We start from the raw sequence: 23,921 nt of genomic DNA on the forward strand, positions 1-23,921 counted from the left end.
TCCAGTTCAGCCTTAAAGGGACCGTCTCACTGCGAGGACGGAGAATTCCTATACTTCACAACGCACTTGATAGTTCCACAGAGGGCACCGACTGTTAGTACTGAATGGATCAGTGAAAGGGTCACAGTGAGTTTGTTTTGCACCAAAACGTCCAATTAAATCTAGTGACTACAGCACTGTAAGTCACTGTAAGAATTCTGTGGAATTAACTACTAACTATATTTCATTGATGCAAACGCCTAAGTTGTACATTTTATTCAATGCACATTTCAATTTCAGAGCTCATTCATTGTCCTGACGAACCTATTCTGACTTGAAATTATGAGTAGAGATGAATGAACTCGAGAGCTCACTTAACTCAACACATTAAAACTAGCATGTAAGCGAATTGGTTATTATTATTAATAATGATTATGATAATAATATTAATATGTTAATTGTTATCATTATCAATATTGTTGTTGTTGTTGTATAATTACTGTGTTAACCATCATTACTTCTGAATCCAGTCCCTTACCCACACTGAACATTTAACAAAGTCATATAGAAGAGCTTAGTGTGATGTCCAACAGAAGCAGCTGAGCCTTTAAATTCTTCATGTTAACTGAAGAACTATGGTTTCTATGCTCAGTTGTTAAGAGTTATAACCTTGCAGAGAAAATGAACAGAGACAAACAATACACAACTTTTCTAATGTGTTAAACTAAACTGAAATCCAAATAATACAAAGGTGTGCACAACAGGTCATTTTAATAAAGCTGATACAGATTTCTAAGTTCAAACAAAAAGATAAAAAGTTAAACACGTATAAATCAACCAAACTATGACTTTAAACTATATGCTGCATTCATTCAAAATTCATACAAATCCAATTATTCCGGATTTTTATTTTTATTCAGGTAGCAATCCAGCAAACTTTTAATTAAAAGTAAATTCTAAGAAATAAACGTTGAGGAGCCAGTAGAAATATTCTTTCTTTACAACATGAAAATAAAGGCAGGCTATGGTATTTTTAACTAAATCACAGTTGCTATCAAATTTGCATTTGTTTTTGCCAAATCTACTGTACATTATTGTTTTTTCTAAAACATACAGGTAGTTAAAGACTGGAATAGAATAATCCACTATAATTCACCTCTACATCAATAACCCACAAAATTAAAAGCACCTGGTGGTATTACTCAAATCTCTCCCACACATTTTTTGACTTGGCGGATTTATTTTTATCCATCGCAGTCTTTATCAATTGACTTTTTGGACTATCTAAAAGTTTGTTTGTTGATGTACACAGCTGATATACTTTTAACCAATTCCAATGTGGTACATATCTGATAGAATGCAGCTGAACGACTCCTCCCATCATCATTAGAGATGACCTTAAACTGCACTGGCTGGCTGCCTCTGCTGAGACATTTTGATTGAAGTGCAGATTTAGTCTGCTACAATAATGTAAATGCCATTTCAGACCCCTCTATCTAGATAAGTAAAAAATTATGGCAAACCACTCCCATAGATACCTTCCACCATGATAAACTGTGAGCATAATCCGTCAGCGCAATGCCATAAAATTGGTCTCTGTACGTGTAGGGGCTTTAATTAAAAAATCACAAGCTGTTTTTAGAGTCCAGTCTTGTAGTCCTGTAGCAAAAGTTTCTGTAAAACATTACTTACATACCACCTTGTTCAGCCCACTGAAAACCCACACAGGTAACACACACATTGAAGCCCCCACTGGCACTGGGCACTGAGAGGTGCAGTAAATTTGGGGTAGAGGCCAAATTATGGTATTAAAACCTTAACAGTGAGTGATCATGTGTTGCACAGTGGCCCAGCAAAATTCTTTCCATAAGGAATCATTGCAAAAAGAGCTGCTAGAAAGGGATGAATACATTTCTTTTAAAGTGTTGCAAACCCTGCGAACTGACACTTTTTAAATGTTAGAATTACATTCTTTTGGTCATAAATATTTGTGTGTGCGCGCATGTGTATGTTTGTATAAAAGATTCCCCACTCGCCTCTCTTCAGTATGGTCTTTTTCCTTCCTTGAAGCTTGGGTCCTCTACCAGCCCCTAGTGGTCCTATTACCATGGGGACCACTTGTGCCTATACCTTCCACCTTTTATAACTCTTATTTCAGCCCTTGGTATTTCTCACGATACTTGTGTTCCTTCTTCTTGATGTTGCTGCATCTATCATTACTTGTTCTTCTGTTTGTCCACCACTGCTATGTCTGGTTAGTTGGCCATTACCATTACTTTGTACAGACTGAACCTGTAAACTCTGTTTCCTTAAGGGATGATTAGATGCTTCTTTACCTAGCAACAAGTCCATATAAGAAGACTTGCAACCTGATTTTAGGTGAACTTCCTCTTTTAGATTGTGCTGCGCTGTTAGACAGCAGCCTCCCTTCCAAGAAGCTTATAATGAAATAAAGACAAGCTCGTTTGACTTATCTTTATTTCTGCTTCTCAGTAAGATCAAATAATATTTTTACACAATGGATGTCATTGGCTTCTATCTCCTCTTTTGACCAGATTATTGTGCCATTGGGATACCTGATGACTAGCAGGGCATAGTTCGTAGCCTGGACTTTGTTCTTACAATTCAGCTAGCTTCTCAGGACTTGCCTTACTCTCTGTAAGTATTTAGCAGTTACTGCTTTCATTGTAACTTCATGGTTTCAATTGCCTGCAGGATTCCAAGGTACTTGTAGCTATCCTCGAGATCTGCGATGTTGCCTTCTGGTAACAATCCCCTCAGTTCTGACTCTCTTTCCTGCTGACTGTTACCATCCGACATACCCAGTCCAAATGACATTCCAATGTCCCTCCTGTAAATCCTTGTCATGTGGATCAGTAACTCTGTCTCGGTAATTCCTGGCATGCAGCTTGGTGTCATCCATGTAAAGGAGATGGCTGACGGTAGCTTCATTCCACTCCTGGTGATGATCTGTCTGAGGTTGTTCAGCCCTGTGCACAACAGCAGTGGGGACAAAGAGTCTCCTTGTTAAATACAGCACTTGATGTTGACCTGTGTAGTTATTTTGAACTTGGTCTCTAGGGTTGTTTTCCAGATTCCCATTGAGCCCTTGATATATTTGAGTCCTGTTGTTGTTCAGTTCCAAGAGTTCCAGGAAACGTGTGAAGCAGAGTTAATGCACAGGTTGGTATGTTTGTTCTTATTGTCTCTAGTGACTAGTTTATCTGAAAGTAGCGGATGCTTTGCTCCTAACGAGGTATGCAGATAGCATTAAGGTTGGTTGGTTAGGCAGGTACGTAGGTAAATAGATGGGTCATTTTCAAGGCTAGAATACAGAAGAATAAGGATTCTTTCTTGACTATGTGCCACCGACAACTTCCAGGTGGGAATGAGCAACCTGTTTTAATCCAGTATGCAGTTGTCATAATACACTTATGAAGACAAAACACTTATTTCTTATGGTTTTACATTGTTCCCCTGATAAGATCGTTTCAGTATCTAACACAAAAAAGAATATAATGTTGCACCCTTAAAAGGCAGGGCGAAAAAACACCAAGAATGTTGCGAAATAGAGGTGCAAACAATGCAGGTCTCAAATTGAACATTTTATAGTGAAGACAATGCAGTCGGGCGACTGTGGCGCAGGAAGATAGAGCGGTTGTCCACCAATCTCACAGTTGTCGGTTCAATCCCTGGCTGCTCCGGTCACATGTTGAAGTGTCCTTGAGCAAGACACTGAATCCCAACTTAGTTGCTCCCGGTGAGTGTTGGCCAGCTGCATAGCAGCTCCCCCATCGGTGTATGAATGTGTGTGTGACTGTGAGTGTGAATGGGTGAATAAGAAGCAGTGTAAAGTGCTTTAAGTACCAATAGGTAGAAAAGCGCTATATAAGTGCAGATCATTTACCATTTAACCTGACTCTTTACATGAAAACCTCACAGTGACTTTTAGCATTTACAATTTTCTAGTCAGGGCTTAGATACCGCCATCTGACAAATCAAAAATGTATTTAAATCAAATTGGCCTTGTTTGGGGTTTTGATTATTTGTTGCATCATGCCATTTAACATTTTGGTCAAGAATCTCCCATAAATGGTTTGAGATCTGGTGACTGAAAGCCACACCATATGACTCAAAACTATGACTTTCATACTTATATCATTCAGTGACCGCTCGTTTCCTATAGACGGGGGCAGTGTACCCATTTTTCCAGTCATTTATTAATTCTTTTCATGTAATTTGTCACTCTTCTGTACAATAATGGACATTAGCTTTTAGGTACAACATTGTGACAGTCACACCATGTAATAAAATTAACGTTATACAAGAAATTTCCTGTAATGAATTAACAATACAGCAGGTGATCAGTGCAGAATTATAACGATGGAAAAAATGATGGCTGATGTGGAGTCGATTCAGCTTCATATCTTAGCCAATCCAGTAAATCAAGCATCAGACTTAACATCCAATAAACACAGATCATTGAGTATTTACATGAATAAACAGAACTGTATCAAGTCTCCAAAGTCAAACTAACATGAAATCTCATTCTTTTTCCTTGTATTCTATCACATTTTATCTCCCGATTGCCATCTCTGTCTTTGTTTTTTTATTTTTTGTCAATAGCTATGACAGAATGGTACCTGATGGACAGGCTGCTGTCAGTCAGTCGATTTGTGTGTTGTCTTTCTCTGTTATAAGGGTGAAGACACAGTTTAAACATTTGCACTTCTACTGTGGTATTGATCAGTATGATAGTGATCTGTACAGTTTTTATAGACTGCTTTTCGACTGAAAGCATGATTATGTTACTGTCATTTCAGTGATCAGCAGTGTGTGTCAGTGTTCCATAATGGTTTAACTAGTAATGACATATTTTACCGTATTACATAAACCACGGGATTCCCAAACCAAATATTACTTAAAATACTTGGTTATTTAAAATACTTAAAACTGAGACAATGACAATTTTACAAATCAACAGCATAAATCTGGACTAACACAGGACATAGTGTACAGTAAAGAAACATCTTTATGAAGCGCCGTCACTCACAGCGTTCATCCGCTATCAGCTAATTAGAATCCAAATGAGATTAAAGCATCTTTCAAAATATCCTGTAGGGCTTTTGAATTAATGAGATGTTACAGTGGAGTCTTTTCATAAATGTCAAAGACACAACACCAAAAGTGAGTACCACTGTACTGAGGCAAGAAAGATCTAGTCAGAGAGCCTCCAAACCTGATGTCATGCTGATAATTCTGGAGTCAGATAGCTTTAGTGATTCCACTCTTCCCAGATCTCAGCTATTAACTTGGTAAGGACAATGTTATAATTACCAACACAAGTAACGGACAAAAATAAATCTACAAACGTAAGACCAATGCTATAATAAGACAGATTAATTATTTAAAGCCTAGACTTAAATCAGCCCCTTGAGGAAGTAGGACAGGCAACAGTGAACTCACTTCCCAAAAATGTCCTCATTGTGAAGGTTTTAAACTCGAATTTGTTGTCACAAGAATGGCAGTAGTAGAAAACTCGACACCCTACCATTACACAAACTCAGTCTATTAATATCCCCGTCCTAAAATAGACTGGAGCCACAGGCTCATTTTGAGCTGCCTTTACTTGAGGAACGGCAACTCTATCACTAGAGAGAAAGCAAGATATCAAAGTCTAAATATCTGTTTGTGTGTGTGTGTGTGTGTGTGTGTGTTTGCTTTCAGTCTCTGTCATTGTTTCATGTTGCTCAATCGCACTGCTTTTTCTAACTCAAACTGCCGATGGTCAACTCGCTCCAAGAAGTTCTTCCGCTCCACATACCTAAACACACACACGGACACAAAGAGAACATTAGCCACAATTTTATGATCACAAGTGCTGACACAATGAACCTGCAATGGAGGACTAAGTATAAAAGCAATGTGCTCATTAGACATACACATGCACACACAAAGGTTGGCCTAGTTGTGAAGACATTCAGTGACAAACCCTTTACTCTAACTTTAATAATGAAAAGTAAATGTAAACCTGACATTAGCCTTAAGACAAAATGTACTCACAATAATGTTAATACACTAAAAAAAAAACACACAGAAATAACCACGTGTAATGTATGTGCGTTTTTAAATTAGCTGCCATACTTTTGCTTGGTTGAAAGTCAGTGCATGCTAACTATGGTATCAGACCCTGTGTGGGTCACCGAATGACAATGAAGCAGCTAGCTAGCTTACTTTGTGCACCTGAATTCATTTATTTGGATGGGTGAGCGAATACTTTTGGCAATATAGTGTATGTTATTTCCCTGGGGCTGCAAGTCAACCATGGGCTCCCTTTTTCTTCATGTTTCCCTCCATTTACACTCAGTATTCTCTGGCTGCTGCACCACTGGGCCAGCTGACTTTGTAAGGTAGGATAGAAGTGTCACCAATTAGCAGAGTAGATTAATAGCCCACATAAATAAGTAATAGGTGCTAGTTCTCTGTAACCTATAAACCTTTAAATAGCTGAGTGAGACCAATGTTTAGAACAGAGTCAGTTAGTTTGTATTAGATCTCCTCTTTGGTCTTCCTCTGGACCTCGTGCCTGGCAGCTCCAACCTCAGTATCATTCTGCCAATATATTCACAGTCTCTCCCCTGAACATGTCCAAACCATCTTAATCTAGCCTCTCTAACTTTATCATCCAGTCCATCCTCGTCACTCCCAAAGAGAACCTCAACATCTTAAGCTCTGCTACCTCAAGCTCTGCCTCCTGTCTTTTCTTCAGTGCCACCGTCTCTAGTTCGTACAATATTGCTGGTCTCAGCACCATATTGAGCACCTTTCTTTTTATTCTAGCTAATACTCCTATTACACAATAAGCCAGGCACTTTTCTCCACCCGTTTAAACCTGCTTGCACACGCATCTTGCCTCTTTTCCACACTCTCCGTTGCTCTGGACTGTTGACCCTAAGTACCCCTAAGTCCTGCAGCTTCTTTACCTCTGGTCCCTGTAACATCACCGTTCCACTTGGGTCCCTCTCATTCACACACATATATTCTGTCTTGTGGCTAACCTTCATTTCTCTGCTTTCCAGAGCAGACCTCTACCTCTCTAGATTTTCCTCCACCTTCTTACCTTCCACATCCTTCTCTGCCACTCCAGACTTCCTCATACAATACAAAAGCTCCTCTTTCAGGACCCTTTCATACGCTTTCTCTAAATCTAAGACACTAAGACACAATTCAACTCCCTATGACCTCTGTACTTCAGTAGAAGTACAGAGGTCAGAAGGTGGCAGTAGAGGTCAGAAGGTCAGAAGGTACTGCCACCTCTCCTAGTCAATTCCATCCTCTTCAAAAGGCACTTCTTCTACTTTTGGTTCTCTTTCATTTTGCTTATTTATCAACTCATCAACTCTTCCTCGTTCCACCATGTCTCATTGTCCACGTCCCTCTTTCCCGATGACATACCGAGTACCCGCTTACCTGTCTCCCTCATCACATTAGTTGTAGTTGTCCAGTCATCTAGAAGCACTTCGTGAACACCCAGAGCCTGTATCAACTCTTTCCTGAAAACTATACAACATTCTTCCTTTTTCCTTTTTTACATCCACCTCTTTGTTCTCTTCATCTTCTTCACGACCAGTCATTTTACACACCACCATCCTGTGTTGTCTGGCTATGATCTCCCGTACCAATACTTTACAGTCACTGATCTCTTTCAGAGTACAACTTCAACACGAGATGTAGTCCACCTGAGTGCTTCTACCTCCACTCTGATATGTTACCCTATATTCCTGCCTCATCTGTAAGAGAATATTCACCACTGCAATTTCCATCCTCTTTACAAAATCTACCACGATGTGTCTTCTGACTTTCTGTCCTGAAGACCAAACCTTCCCATCACATTCTCATCACTTTTGTTTCTTTCACCAACATGTCCATTAAAATCTGCACTAATCACCACCCCTCACATCTGGAAATGCTCTGCATCACTTCATCTAGCACACTCCAAAATATCTCCTTTTCTTCTAACTCACATCCTACCTGTGGGGCATAACAACTAACAACAATGAACATCACCCCTTCAATTTCAAGCTTCAGACTCATCAACCTGTCTGATACTCTTTTCACCTCTAAAACATTCCTCACAAACTCCTCTTTCAGGATAACTCCTACTCCATTTCTCTTCCTATCTGACCCATAGTAGAACAACTTGAACCCTGCTCCTAAGCTTCTAGCCTTGCTACCTTTCCACCTGGTCTCCTAGACACACAGTATATCCACCTTCCTTCTCTGCATCATGTCAATCCAATATGGGAGTAATTTCTGGTGTTAAATTCATGATTCGCATTTTTAATTTGGCATGTGTTTTATGTCGGATGCCCTTCCTGACACAACCCTCTGCATTTATCCAGACTTGGGACTGGCACAAGAAGACACTGGCTTGTGTCCCCTTGCGGTTGCATTGAAAGACGTATCTTCCAGATCTCCAATACATCAATGCTTGGTGGAGGCTCTGCCTCTCATTCTACCTTTGGAATCTCTGGGAAGTTTCCAGCATCGGACTTACCAACCTATCTGATACTAATTTCACCTCTAGAACATTCCCTACAAACTCCTCTTTCAAGATAACTCCTAGACCATTTGTCTTCCCATGCACACCATGGTAAAACAACTCGAACCCTGCTCCTAAGCTTTTAGCCTTGCTACCTTTCCATCTGATCTCCTGGACACACGGTCTATCCACCTTCCTTCTCTGCATCATGTCAACCCACTCTATTTGCACTCTCCAGGCCAAAACCGATCCGGTATGGAAGTCAGAATCAGTGTGGAATTCATGATTTGCATGTTTGATTTGGTATGTGTTTTATGCCAGATGCCCTTCCTGACACAACCCTCTGGCGCAAGAAGAAACTGCCTTGTGCCCCCCTTGTGGTTGCATTAATTCAACTGCGCTTATCAGTGTATTTATACCCTCCAACCACTAGATGGGGTTCTGATTATACCCCATCTGGTGCAGTTTTATATTATGAGCAGAGGCACTACACCACAGTTTTTCTGTACTGTTTTTGCAAAAGAGAAAATTAGAAATCACAATATTATCTTTCTTTTATGAAGTCATGGACAGTAGCACTTATAAGAGTATCAACAACAAAACCTGTTGGTTTGATTGTGAAGCTGTTGGTTTTGCAAACATGTGTCCAGTTCGTTTTCCCTCTGTAAAATTTACGGGGCAACTGTGGCGCAGGAAGGTAGAGCTGTTGTCCACCAATCTCACAGTTGTTGGTTCAATCCCCGGTTGGTTCAATGTCAAAGTGTCCTTGAGCAAGACACTGTACCCCAACTTAGTTGCTCCCGGTGAGTGTTGGCCCGGTGAGTGTCCCCCATCGATGTATGAGTGTGTGTTTGTGATTGTGAGTGAATGGGTGAATAAGAAGCAGTGTAAAGTGCTTTGAGTGCCAATAGGTAGAAAAGCGCTATATAAGTGCAGACCATTTACCATTACCACAGCTGCTTCTTTTTCTTGGACCTGCCAAATGCAGTCCTGGCTGGAAAAATGTATACAACTAGCTTTACTAACCACTGCTGAATGTTACTCAGGTATGAGGGGGAACTGTGAGTAACAAATGTTAAAATAACTAATGTAAATAATGTTACATCGAGCTAATTTACCCCCTGTTGGATTCACACACTGGAGCTAAGTTAACGTTGAGTCTCTTAAAATATCCTTATATAAAGTCCTTATGTTTTTAAGTCTGTCCCTGTGTGCTGCAAAGCCAGCTCTTATTCATGAGGCTGACTTATGTTAGAGCAGCTGCCACTGGCTCACTGTTAAGAATGTGTATGTGTGTAAATGACCCTATACACTTCAGTGGAAGATTTTATATATTTAAAAGTATATTTGCCCTTTGCTGCCTAGTTGGTTGTTTTTTTATATATTAAATCAACCCAGTGAAGGAAAAAAGTAATAAATCACATACAGTTTGTAATCATAAATTATTAAAACCTAATCATACTGAGGATATACACTATATTGCCAAAGTATTCGCTCACCTGCCTTTAGACCCATATGAACTTTAGTGACATCCCATTTTTATTCCATAGGGTTTAATATGACGTCAGCCCACCCTTTGCAGATATAACAGCTTCAACTCTTGTCGGAAGGCTTTCCACGATGTTTAGGAGTGTGTTTATGAAATACATAATACACAGTGCTCGCAGTCTTTGCTCTAATTCATCCCAAAGGTGTTCTGTCGGGTTGAGGTCTGGACTTTGTGCAGGCCAGTCAAGTTCTTTCACACCAAACTCACTCATCCATGTCTTTATGGACCTTACTTTGTGCACCTGAATTCATTTATTTGGATGGGTGAGTGAATACTTTTGGCAATATAGTGTATCAACACATAAAAGACATATTCTATATCAAATTTTACTGAGAGAAAAGCATTTTGGTTCTTTCTTGCTAAATTTGTTAAATTTTGGTAATTTCTAATGTCAAACTAGCCCTGACCCAGTCTCTTACCCCTGTCTCCCTCTGTTGTGGATGGCCAGCTCCTCTGTGATGCCTTCCTCTGACTTAAAAGCATCCCAGTCCATCTTCGACTTTTCCAATGTGCTCATCTTCTGTTTCTTCCCCCCGATACGAGTCAGGATGCTTGACATGCCTGCTGGCCTTTTGGTACTACAAACAAATAAGACACGCAGATACATATTGAAGGTGATACATCTCTGTAACTTAAGGCAATAATAATAATAATAATAATAATAATAATAATATAATGAAGAATTTCACTAATGTCTATACCTCACAATCACAACCTGGTCCTCTCAGTCAAGATAAACAAAAGAAGAATCATTCTTACACACCTAGAACCAACAACAATACATCACCTTATTCCAAGTGATAAATGGATTAGTCACAGTGAGCAGGTTTTAAAAAAGTCGAATTATACTTTGTGAAGCACAGACATGTCTCAGTATCAGCTATTTCTGGAACAAATGTCTTTTTCATGACATTCAAGCATTGTTACAATGTGTACAGCAGGCGCAGACTGCAATGCCAGGCTTAAAAGAGAGGTTTTGATGAAATGTATGAGTATGAGGTTATAGTGTGACTCTCAGAGCTTGTGGAGTCAGGTGTGTTACATTGGTTTTCATATCTATATATAGCATATTTTTATTAAGAAAAATTGGGAATTAGCTTTAACAACTACAACTATTGCTGACAAGTAGAATTAAACTGTATTAAACATCAGCTGAGTATGTGTGCCATGATGGACAGGCAGTTCATATGTGAATGGGTATGGCAAACTTTTTTATTGGCAGGATTTTCTAAATGTTCTTCCTACTCACATGAACATACATGTCACAACCATCCGAGTTTGAAGTTTTGAGGAGTCAGCTTTTAACATGTGGACACTGCAGTTGTTGCCCTATTTTTATAAAACTGCTTAAGCTGCATCATGTTACAAAGTTATTGTAAGTGAACAGTTATTTTCACATCCAGCCACAAAATCTCAGTTTGATTGGGGATCTGGCTTGGCCAGCCCTGAACATCAAATATACTTAATTTAAGTTGCCAGCATGAGACTTGCTTTGGTCTTTTTCGTACGGGTTCCAGGATCTCTCATTTTTCACACGTTACATCCTCACTTCAGGACCTATCCTGTTTACATGGTGCCACTCTCAAGCCACTTCCCACTTGTGTTACAGGAGATTTAAAACCAGAGAAAACTGTTACTTAACTCTACACAAAACTAAAAACTATGTTAAATTACTGTATTTTGATGTTAAAGGAGCATTTCCAGTAGTAATGTTTGTAGACTCAGCTTTCATAGTCAGTTATGATCAGCCCAGCACAACACTACAGTATATAGGTCTAAATCAATGATTACAGTGACATCGTTCAGTCGCTGTAAAAATGAATAAATACAGTTTTGTTCAGTTTAGATTAGCTGGAAGCTACCAATGAATACTTTTAATGCAGACAAAGTGTTGCAGCGACTATTAGAAGGATTTCTCTATATTCATTGTCTGGATTAATTTACCCTCCATCTTTTCAAGCCTTCGAGGGCCTGCCAGAAAAGCAACGGTGGGGGTGACTGTGGCGCAGGAAGGTAGAGCGGTTGTCCACCAATCTCGCAGTTGTTGGTTCAATCCCCGGCTCCTCCGGTCACATATCGAAGTGAATAAGAAGCAGTGTAAAGTGCTTTGAGTGCCAATAGGTACAAAAGTGCTATATAAGTGCAGACCATTTCCTTTCGGCTTATCCCGTGAGTTCAGGGTTGCCACAGCGGATCATTGTCCGCATGTCGATTTGGCACAGTTTTTACGCCAGATGCCCTTCCAGATGCAACCCTCCTCAATTTCTACTGGGTTTGGACGGGCACTGCACAGCTGGGGAGGGGAATGGGCTGTTAGAGGTTCAGTGTCCCAGGGACACTTCGACATATAGCGAGGGTTGGGGATCGAACCACTTACCTTGTGGTCCGTGGACAACTGCCTTTACCTACCTGCCCTTACCTTTAGCTACAGCCGCCCCTGAGAAGCAACAAATGTTTAATAACAACTGTGTGTAAAGTGAAAAAAGTGTCTGGTGACAGGATACACCACAGAGCAGTAGGATTTCAGCAGTAGGAACAGTCACTGCTGTGGGGGGTCTCTGGACCCAGCAATGGGGAGATACACTATATTACCAAAAGTATTCGCTCACCCATCCAACTAAATGAATTCAGGTGCACAAAGCAAGGTCCATAAAGACATGGATGAGTGAGTTTGGTGTGGAAGAACTGAGTCCTGACCTCAACCCAATAGAACACCTTTGGGATGAATTAGAGCGAAGAGTGCGAGCACTGTGTCTTATGTATTTCATAAACACACTCCTAAACCTTTTGGAAAGCCTTGCCAGAAGAGTTGAATCTGTTATAGCTGCAAAGGGTGGGCCGACGTCATATTAAACCCTATGGATTAAGAATTGGATGTCACTAAAGTTCATATGGGTCTAAAGGCAGGTGAGCGAATACTTTTGGCAATATAGTGTAGTTGTGGATGACAACAGCAGCTTTTCTTTGGGTTATTAAAGTAACACTGACCACAAATTTTGCATTTATACAGTAGGGGACACCTTGCAAATGGTTCATTTATAAAGTAGTGGACACCACTAGTAGTATCAAGGGGACAGTTGTAAAATGACTGATTTCACAGCATTTGTTCAATTACTGAAGCATGTGATTAATGATTCCGTTTGCACAATGCTCCACTCTGTAGAGAGGATGGAATGACAAGCTGCTCATGTAATGTCCCACTTACACACACACACACAGAACAAGACAGAAGTCAGCTTGGCTAAATTAAAAGACTTCCTGCCCTTTCACACACTGGATTGATTTAACATAATGGATTTTAAATGTCACAACAATAAGGAAATTTGCCTAACATTCGAGCACCATTCTCTATAAAATTCATTTTGCTTAGAAAAAAAAATTCTAATGATCTAACGTTACTTGTTTCAGCCCAGTTTTCTCATAATACTACTGGTCTCACGCATGCCCTGTTCTTAATGGTATCAAATCAGAAGTATACATGGGATTAAATTCTTAGGTGAAGTGATTTATACAACATGAAAACAGTCTCTTCAAAGTAAAGGCTATAAATCATGGTGTGAAAGCATAATAATGGTACACTGGAGACCGCAGCAGGCCAAGCTTTTCATTTACTGCTGCATGACTGGACACAGACGTTGGTAATTACTGTGAGCCATTTAACACCAGTCAAGTTTGTATTCCATAATTAAATACATACATACTTACATCCATAAGAAGCTCACATTAACAGCAAAATGCTTATGTTTGGTTTGCCCATGCAGTGAAGCTCAACCAAAGGCCAAAACTACCAACATGTTTCATGTATCTGAGCACTGCTTTATCAGAAACTGTACAAATGTGCCTGTACTGCCATTCTACAACAAGGTAAAGTAACAAGGTAAAGTTCAGACTAATTTAAAATACCTACAAAATTTATTCACCCTGAGGGAAGTTTACCCCTTTATTTGTTTCCAACACTAAATTATAGTTTTCTTTTAAATAATTAAACTTTTATTAAATTAACTTAGCTTTAATGACAAACATGTACAAAAGAGAGATTCATGTCAATTTTATTTCATGTGAAGGTGGAAAGAAAAGTCAAAGTCCTCTAAATTCATAAAACAAAATGAAAATGTAAGTGATTCTATAGGTATTCACCCTCTGTAAAGTGACTCACCTGAATCATTAAAGACTGGGCCAACTGGCTTTAGAAGTCACACAATTAGTTAAGTGCAGTCTAGGCAGCTCTATGAAAAAGGTTGTTGAAAAGCAAAAGTCAGGGGATGGAAAATTCCTCAGTTACTGAATATCGAGTATTGTTAAATCCGCCATTAACAACATGGCACACAGTTATAAATCTACCTAGAGTATAGCCTCAAGAAGGTTGTGAATGAAAGTACAAGGAGACTAGTGAGGAGGCCACCAAAATGTATTTGACTCCACTGAAGGAGTTAAAGCTTCATCTGCTGAAAAAAAGACTGTACAGATGAGACGAGAAAAACTCATAATAAATTGTGCCCAAAGGAGGCTGAGAAGGATGTGGTGCTATAGAGGTTCAGTCTGCCCAGTGAGCCAGTTATCAACGAGGAGTCGGGGGACAGAGCACATGGAGTTAAAAAAAAAAGACCCTTCTTGGGCCCTTGAATGGGCTAGAATGATGTAATTGCAGGAAGTGGCAGGTTTTGTGACACTGTCCACATAAATACAGAGTAAAACCCTAAATCAAAGCTGCCCTCTATAAATCACTGACCAGTGTAGCACACACATTACAGATATACATTGTCTCTTCACCAACTCAGCGTGTGTGTAAACACAAACGTGCAAACACAAGGTTAATGAGGGAGTGGTACACACACACACACACACACACTTATAGGAAATTGCTTGTGAATACATTAGACTTCCCATCTGTTGGAAGCGATAAAAGACTTTCCGGTTTCCTGTCTGGGGTTTTGGAGTGAAGATGTGCTCATCACAAATTAACTATTACCATACCTAAAAGTACTACAGAACCTACACAGTAAAACATTTTAATAAATCACTGTAATCTTTTACACCATGTGTACCTGGGGCCTGGAAGAGTTGGCTGGTCACCTGATGAGCTCTTCTGCTGGTCTTCTTCCTCATATTGTTCGTTAAATTGGCTCTTCAGATAATTTTTAGCTTCTCTGGAGTCTGCTGATACTTCTTTATTCATCCTAACAGAGGAAGACACACAGTACACTGTGTTAAACTGTGTACGGAGATGAGACAATATGTCTATGGAGGAGCTGAATTAGCTGAATCTAGGTAGGGGGGGGATATTATGAGACTTCTACATGGTCTGTTTTTTTAAGATGTGATACCAAGATGGAGGAGTAGAGATTGTCAAGTATTAATTAAAGTCAACCGGAAGCTGTTTAACAGGGTAATAAACTGTATGCAAAATTCCTTCAATAAATACATACACACACAGAACAGAATACGGTATATTTGTGTCTGTCTCATTAACTTCATATTGAATTGTTTAACAGGACCAAATAAATAAATAAATAAATAACTACGTAACTAACTAGTTTCTATCCAGAACCTATGATACCAGACCAACAGACCATCTAAACCTATGTGCTATAAAACAGGAAATAGTTTAGCCACTCCTCCTTAACACACACAGTAAGAAATGCACATCTGTCTGTGTCCTACTGTGGGGTTAGATAGAGAGGCTATATGAGGCAAAACCACTGCATCCTCTGGGAACATCAGCACAGCACAGACTCCATGACTACTTGGATCTATCATGGCAGCTCGAAAGGCTTTCTATGTTATGTATGCTAATTATATGCAGCCATAATTACACCGAGTAAACAGCTCTGTAGATGAAGAGCATTTTGAAAGGGCAAGTCCCATATCAGGCAAATCACTGAGTTCCAAAGAGGATAAAGATAAAGACAGTGCTCCGGTGATAGATGTCTGGAAAGTAGCTGAAATACTGTAGTGTTTACAGCCAATGGTCAACTTAACAGAAAAAAAAATCAAATATCACATATTAGACCCTGGGGAAAGGTTACAACCATGACCCACGTACTACCTTATGCTGGTGTAATTACAGAGTACACAGCCTAATGCATAATAAATCAGATTATTTATACCCAGCATCATACTTGGATTCCCAATAAAGCTCACTCACATGTAAACATAGAGTAAGTAACTAAATGGCTGTGTGTGATAAACACTATGTTCATTTAACCAGTGGTCATATATTGGATTTATTGTCAACCTTAAGTTGTTTGTGAAGATCCAATCGAAGAAATGTCTGTTGGAGATATGACTACATATCTGACCACTGTCCGAGCGGCTCATTAAACCGATGACACTGTATAGGCAGGGATTAATGTATACTTAACCTGATCAGTTGTAAAGGCCTGGTCAACAGGTTCAAACATGCTACTGACACAGATTTTAAAGCCTTTTCCCAGGCTTTAGTAATGTAAAGGTGACAATGGTCACTACATCCTACATCAGGCAAGGTTCAAATGATGCTAGCATTTTGGGATCTACCTGATTGATTTTTCGTTTTTCCCAGATTTAAAATCGCTTGCTTTTCTTCTATAGTCTTCGGTATAGTCCGGAGCATGGTACATGGAACAGTGTAGTCTCCGGTTTTTATTTAGATTTATCATTTTTAACAACAAATTCAGTTCCAAACGTTATCTGACAATTACTACTAATCATTGTATTTCTAGAAGGACTCGAAGCTTTTTATAGTTTTTGTGATCTGTGCTTCACCACAAAATGTCCTTGAGTAGGTCTACAGAGAGTTTCTTGGTCCTTTTTTTTTTTTTATTTCTTACATGCAGTGTGAATTGTCGGATGTTCTATACACAGCTCTGTACCATTCAAAACTATGTCCCAACACTTCGCTTTGTTGTAGGTTTACTCCTTTTTAGTTTTTACTCATCTCACGAAAAATAAAACCAAACAGATTGCACTGGACCAGAAGGACCACTAAAAAGATGGGATTATTTCTGTATAGGATTTTCATTTTTGATATTTAATTAATTGGTCCTTTTTTTAAATATACATTTTACCATTGTCATTATGAGATATAGTGTGCAGATTGAAGATAAATTTGCATTCCTTACCATATTTAAATACATTTCCAGCTCAGAAAAAAGTGCACAAAGTGAAAGGGTCTGAAGCCACTATATATATATATATATATATATATATATATATATATATATATATATATATATATATATATATATATATATATATATATATATATATATATATTATTTATTTTATTTTTTATTTTTTTTTTTAAATACTTTTGCTCACTTAAAATTAGGTCATGTGATATAAAATGTGCTATGTTGTATACTGTTTATTGTTTCTAGGTGTAAATACCAGCAAATAAAAATCTACTTTCTAAACTTTTTTCCCCGTGTTTTTTGTTGAGTCTGTCACAAATTATTTCAGTGTACAGTAAAAACATAAAAAAAATTAATTGGGCTTGCCGTTTCAATACTTTTGGAAGGGACTGTGGGTTAGTAATATTTTATAACAATTAGGTAAAGACACAATAATAAAGATTCTGTTGTCGTTTTACAAAATGTTGTTATATTTATGATGTTAATTTAACCACAGTATTAAAACTAAGCACCTACGTAATTTATTATTATGGTTTACTCATATTGAATAAATGTGTGTGTGTACACCTAACTGAAATATATTTACACACTGTTGTGGGGTCCAAATACTGGTCCTCACCACGTAAATCACTGAATTTTAGAATGATGATTTCGTTTAAGGTTAGGAAAAGGTTAGGTCATGGTTTGAGTTGGAATCAGGCAAGTAGTGGGCCACAAACAAACGTTTGTGTGTGGCACAACCTACTGGTCAATATGAAAATTACATTAATATCTTATTTGTGGAAATTAGCGTCAACATAATCTAGAATCTCTATACAAAATGAAGTTATTTGCTATATGTTGTGGAATATAGGGACTGCACTGAAAGGACTATGTTTAAACAATGTCAGGAACCCCAGACAACATGATTTAGCAATGTTTCTGTAACAGTATATTTAAGTGTTGAAACTTAAGTGTGAGATTAAAACATGTGATTTTTATATTGACCTTGTGAATGTGTGATGGTTTCATACCTGACTTCTTCTCCAGCAAAGTCAAAAACTTTAGTTATGGTGACTTTAGCAGGTATTGATGCTTCTGTCTCTGTCGTCATTGGAGCAACATTAGATACTGAAGAATCAGCCTTAGGGTAAAAACAAAAGGAACCTGAATTTGTAAGGATGACCTGTTTATGTTTAAAATATGGCAGAAATAGCACACATTTGGAACATACACTTGCTGGCCACTTCTTTAGGTACACATGTACAATGTAATGCAGTTCAATACAAAAGGTAAGGTCAGTGACACAGGGTCAGTGGTTCGATCCCCGCTGCCAGCTACATGTCGAAGTGTCCTTGGGCAAGACACTGAACCCCAAGTTGCTCCCGGTGGGTCAGGTGAGCACCTTGTGTGTGTGTTAATGGGTAAATGGGAATCAACATTGTAAAGCACTTTGGATAAAAGCGGTTTATAAGCGACTATTTACCATTTACCAATACAGTTCTGCAATGAATTCTACTTTTCTACAGGAGTGCGTTATATTAAGAGGTGGTTTTGCCCTGTCATTCATTTTAAACAGGGGGCTAACACATTAGAACCCCCTGTTAAAATAATGCACTCCATTACAATTCTACCACCCACTATTAACTCAATAATAAAGACAAAGAGTTTGAACGTAAAAGCTAAGAAATAATAATCTTGTCAAAGTAGAATTCATGGCAGAGCTACGATATTGGACTTCAATAGATTTTACTAGTGTAACTGATAATGTTGCCAGTCAGTATACTTACTTTTTGTGTGGTACGTGAATGTAGAGCTGTGGAGTGCTTGGGTCTGGATCCAACATCAGACAGGAAACTTGCCCAGAGGTCATCAGATTTTTTCTTCTCTTTTGCTTCATCGTTTACTACCTCAGTGGTTTTTTCTACCACTTTGTGTGGTGGTGGTGGTGCATCTTCTCCATCTCCATCCCTCTCCTCTGTCTCTACTTTTAGTACTCCTTTCATCCTCTTTCTGTAAAATTTTTACAAGACACCAGTGACATTAGAAATCTGAAGGAAATACAGGAATTTGACATAATGATGTTTGGTACAACTTCTGCAGCAAACAATGTTTTTATTTCATTAGAAAAAAGGCTATAAATATCAAAATAACAAAAGTAGGGTCAGCCTAAGATTTCTGCTGTATGAAATAGGCCGCACCATGGTGGAGTGGTTGATGCTGCTCTCTCATAGCTACAGTAGGTGGTCTCTAGTTCGAATCTACCTAACAGTTGTGTGGAGTTTGCATGTTCTCGGGTTTCTGCATATGCACGTTAGTACAAACAGTCCAAATGTCTCTGGCACAATATACAGTGTATTAATAGTTTTTGTATATATAGTGTATTATTATGTGGGTGGGGCGGCAAGGGCTCAGTTGGTAGGGTGCCGCCTACATAGGGTCGAAGGTTCGTGCCCCGCAATGCCGGTCCCAAGCCAGGTAAAAATTGCGTAGAGGCGCGTCAGGAGGGGCGTAAAAACTGTGCCAAATCAACATGCGGACAAAATGATCCGCTGTAATAAACCTGAACTCAGAAATTGAAAAAATAAACTTTATTATTATGTGCAACAGCTACTGCAATGCAAACATTTCCCTTCAGGGATTAATAAAGTATCTATTTATCTATCTAACATCAACTCCACCTTTAGCAACAGGGATCTTTGACACTTATTTGTGACTGTACTTGTTTTACCATAATTACCATTATCAGTATTGTTTAAAATGCACTGTTTTCTTAGGAGTACTTTTGCTTTCTTACTTTAAGTAACATGTAGATAATTTGGTTAGAACTTTTACTTCTGTACATTTTTAGGGCAGTACTTGCACTTTTACTTGAATATTGAGTTTGTTTACTTGTACAACTTCTGCACAGTGTATCACTTTTTGGTGTGTGTGTGTGGGGCTGTGAGGCTGCAGACTGCTCAGTGTGGCCTTGCAGTCCCTTGTCTTCCAAGGAATGTATCATTCAGCATTAAAAGAGATTTTGAAGAAAAAATTACATATTACAGTGTCCCAACTTTTTTAGAACAAAGTTGCAAGGAGGAAATAGGATGAAGTGAGAAAAAAAATATGCTGATGTATAATGTTTGCTGAAGAAGTTGTTTTTGCTTATTTTTATTTAAAGATCAACTAAGGTTGTTGTCAAAATAATTTTAAAAGTCAACATTTAATTTAATTTAATTTTAGAACAAAAAACGTGTGAGGTTCCAACAAAGTTTTAAAAGTCAAAATATAGAATTGTTAGACATTTTTATAATAGCATCAAAAAACAAAAACAAAAATTAAACTGTAACGTTCACTGTAAAGTTCACAAGCCCTTAAATGCTCAAAGCCTTCACAACATTCACATTCTACCTTGTTTCTTCATCCTGCCCTTGCCATGACTCTGCCAAAGCCTCTCACCTCACACAAATATCTTTTTTCTTCCTTATCTTCTTTCTGACACTGTCAGGATGTGGCACATCATTATCTTCATGTAGACGCTCTTCTTTTTCACACTCATTAATGTCATCTTCACTGAGGTTATCATCTGAGCGAAAGAAAAACAGTGCAAGTAAGAATGAGAAGCCTAAACAAACCAGCTAATGCAGGGAAAGGTAAAAAAGCAATGTCGCCATGTACCCACTGTGTGGTATTATCTTATGATGATCCAACCATAATCTTATGGAGCATTTATTCAGAAAGGGCCTAACCCCCCAACACTTACAGGTTAGTTTCTTCATAAGGAAGTGTCTTAAAGCTGTCATTGTTTGGCTTCTCTAACCCAATATTAAACACTTTTTGTATTTGTAATTCCAAATCAACACACACTGTTGGCAAAATAGGGAAAAACACTGAATATTTCAAATAAATGCTCGATTACTAAAATTCGAGCAGACATTGATAACAGGCTTGTTACTCTGTTCAGTGCGCGTTATGTGCACCAGATGACACAGTGCTCTTCAGTTACTTACCGTTATAAGGCAACAGCGCTACTATTTGCTAGTTATCAGTCACAACACGACTAACTGTGTTTGTCACAATACTTTGCTGATACATTCAATATAACTGTTAGCAGCAGTTCCTTTCAGTCCATACCTGATGGTACGTAGTCTGCATCTTCATTTGACGAATATCCATCAGAGTCGTAATCGGAATAACTCATCGTTTTGGAGGAAAATCCTCTGACAATAAAGTAAATGGAAAGGAATAAAAGCCGCTAATGCGTCTCCTACTAACGGTTAAATTGTTTAACAGTTTAAGTATCTATAAAAAATACCTCCTCACTGGCAACAACAAAAACACAATGTTGCTCAATCAATCATATTACAAATACAAGTAAAATGAATTTGTGAACTATATAGGACGTAAATATATGGCAGAACTTTTAAGCCTTTGTGATAACGAAGAACACAAAGCGGTTTCCTGTCACGATGACGGCACGCTCGAAGGTTCAAACCGCTTTTAGAAACGATTAATGTTAACGTGCATTAGCGCCCTCTACAGGACGGGAGTGTGGCAAGGTCTAAAATTTGTACTGTACATCACAGGGCTTCGGTTCTTATAATTATTCACATGACCACAAAAAATGCCACAGCATTTTTTTTTTTTTCCCTTCAACATATCATTATTTTATTAGAGCACATTTCAGCTAATTATTTCACACAGCTCTTTACAAATGGAACAGTTAACTTTTTTTTTAGTCAGAAAATAATTTCCTTCTCAGTTCAACAATCTTCCATTTATACATTTTAAGAATAATTTCACATCTTCACATTTAGATTGGTTCATGCAATTGCTAGAAAATGTTAAATCTTCAACTGTTAGGAATAAGAAAAACTCTGGGAACTCTGCGTGTTTTCGACCAGCAGATGGCGCTGTTTGGTTAAATTAGTATTGAGTCTGGCCTCTTGATCAGCATCAATGATTTTCTAAATAAATTGTTTAACTGTTACCTTAACTTTGTTCTGTCTCGTCACTGACACAAGGAGAGCTTCGAAATGGTTATTTTTGCATCTATGATGAGCAGACAGTTGTGTATCCACACCATAACTTAAATGAACGTTTTCATTGTTTCATTGTTCTGAACAAATTGCAGATGGTTTTGATATTCATGCAAATAATTATATACAACTGACTGTCGGTTTCTACATTTTCAGTTGCTTATGCCATGTAGAAACTTATAGTGTATACACTGTGCATATTGTAATAAAAATGTTTTACATTTACATTTACATTTAGTCGAAGCAGATGCTTTTATCCAAAGTGACTTACAAGTGAGGTACAAGGCAATCAAAAGTCAAGAAGTAAACATCAAAGTCCTATCAGAAAAGGGTTTACATTTCATGATGCAAGTGCAAGAAGGAGCAGAAAGGAAGCTTTTTAAAAAAAACATTTTATATAGATTTAAGTGCATAGGAAGGTGCAGAAGAGTTCTGTTTTCAGCAGTTTTTTGAAGTAAGTTTGCTGAGCAGACGAAGTTACCATAGTGATCCACCATCGTGGGATCACTGAATTCAAGAGTTTTGCTTGATGTATTCTGTGCAGTACTGGGCCCACCAGATGGCATTCATTGGCAAAGTACAGAAGATGGGAGAGATCGTAGCCCTGAATGAGGGATTTAAGGTAAGCAGGAGCTGTTGAGTTCATCACCCTGTAGTAAAGAGACAGCTTTGAAACTCATGCAGGCAGCTACAGGAAGCCAGTGTAGAGATCTGAAGAGTGGTGTGACATGAGTCCTTTTTGACTACAATGAGGCATGCTGCCGCATTTTGGATCATCTGCAAAGGTTGATTGTGCATACCCCATCCCCATTAACAGGGTATTGCAGTCAAATGAGATATGACCAGCACCTGTACAATAAGTTGGGTTGTATATAAATAGTCTACACTTATATAGCGCTTTTCTACCTATCAGCACTCAAAGCACTTTACACTGCTTCTTATTCACCCATTCACACTAACAATCACACACACACACACACACACACACACACTCACTGAAAGCAACTAAGTTGGGGTTCAGTGTCTTGCTCAAGGACACAGTGTGTTAGGGTCATTATCCTGTTGAAGGACCCCCAACCTCACACAATGGATTCCAACTGTCAGAAGAGGAAACTTAGTCCCAAAATCAGCTGTGATTCTGCCATATTATGCTTTCTGGCCGCAGCCTAAACTTAGTTTATCATCAATGGGTTTCTGGTATGCAGACTTATTCAGGAGAATCAGATTGCAAGTTTATGCTGATCATTACATTTAAAAAACTACCAAAGTAAAATCAGTCAGTCTGGCAAGGGTTGAACAAATGTTTCTAATGCACTGAGACTCCAAAGTCAGAGACACTATCTACAAATACAGAAGGCTTGGATATTCTGTAATTGTGAACCTTCCATGAAGTGTCTGACCTCCAAAAGTACACTGACAACTCATCAAAGAAGTCACAAAAGATCCAAGTAAAACTGTAGGAAATGCAGCCTTTCTCCCCTCAAACTTGGTTTTCTTGGGTCCACTGTCTAAAAGTGCACTTAAAATGTGTGTTAGAAATGGCATCATTGGAGAGGAGATAACCACTTCTATCTCAGAAGAACATTGAGCCTCTGAATTCTGCCACATCCTCAAACCATCCTGGAGATTCCAGCTCCAGAGATTCCATTCCAGCTTCAGACTCATCAACCTGTCTGATACTCTTTTCACCTCTGGTGAAACACAGTGTATCCACCTTCCTTCTCTGCATCATGTCAATC

At 38.6% G+C, this 23,921-nt stretch overlaps 1 protein-coding gene across 1 annotated transcript; it reads right to left on the reverse strand.

Moving 5' to 3' along the window:
• Positions 1-4,179: 4,179 nt before the first annotated feature.
• Positions 4,180-21,620, reverse strand: cfdp1 (craniofacial development protein 1). Its single transcript, XM_067502294.1, has 7 exons — positions 21,278-21,620; positions 20,603-20,729; positions 18,952-19,174; positions 18,196-18,305; positions 15,116-15,247; positions 10,490-10,648; positions 4,180-5,803 (listed from the first exon to the last, which is right to left on the reverse strand). Exons 1-7 carry the CDS (start codon positions 21,342-21,344, stop codon positions 5,713-5,715), a joined length of 909 nt encoding a protein of 302 aa, XP_067358395.1. The 5' UTR covers positions 21,345-21,620; the 3' UTR covers positions 4,180-5,712.
• Positions 21,621-23,921: the final 2,301 nt, after the last annotated feature.

The sequence above is a fragment of the Channa argus genome, chromosome 4 (assembly GCF_033026475.1).
Source record: "Channa argus isolate prfri chromosome 4, Channa argus male v1.0, whole genome shotgun sequence".
Classification (NCBI taxonomy): Eukaryota; Metazoa; Chordata; class Actinopteri; order Anabantiformes; family Channidae; genus Channa; species Channa argus.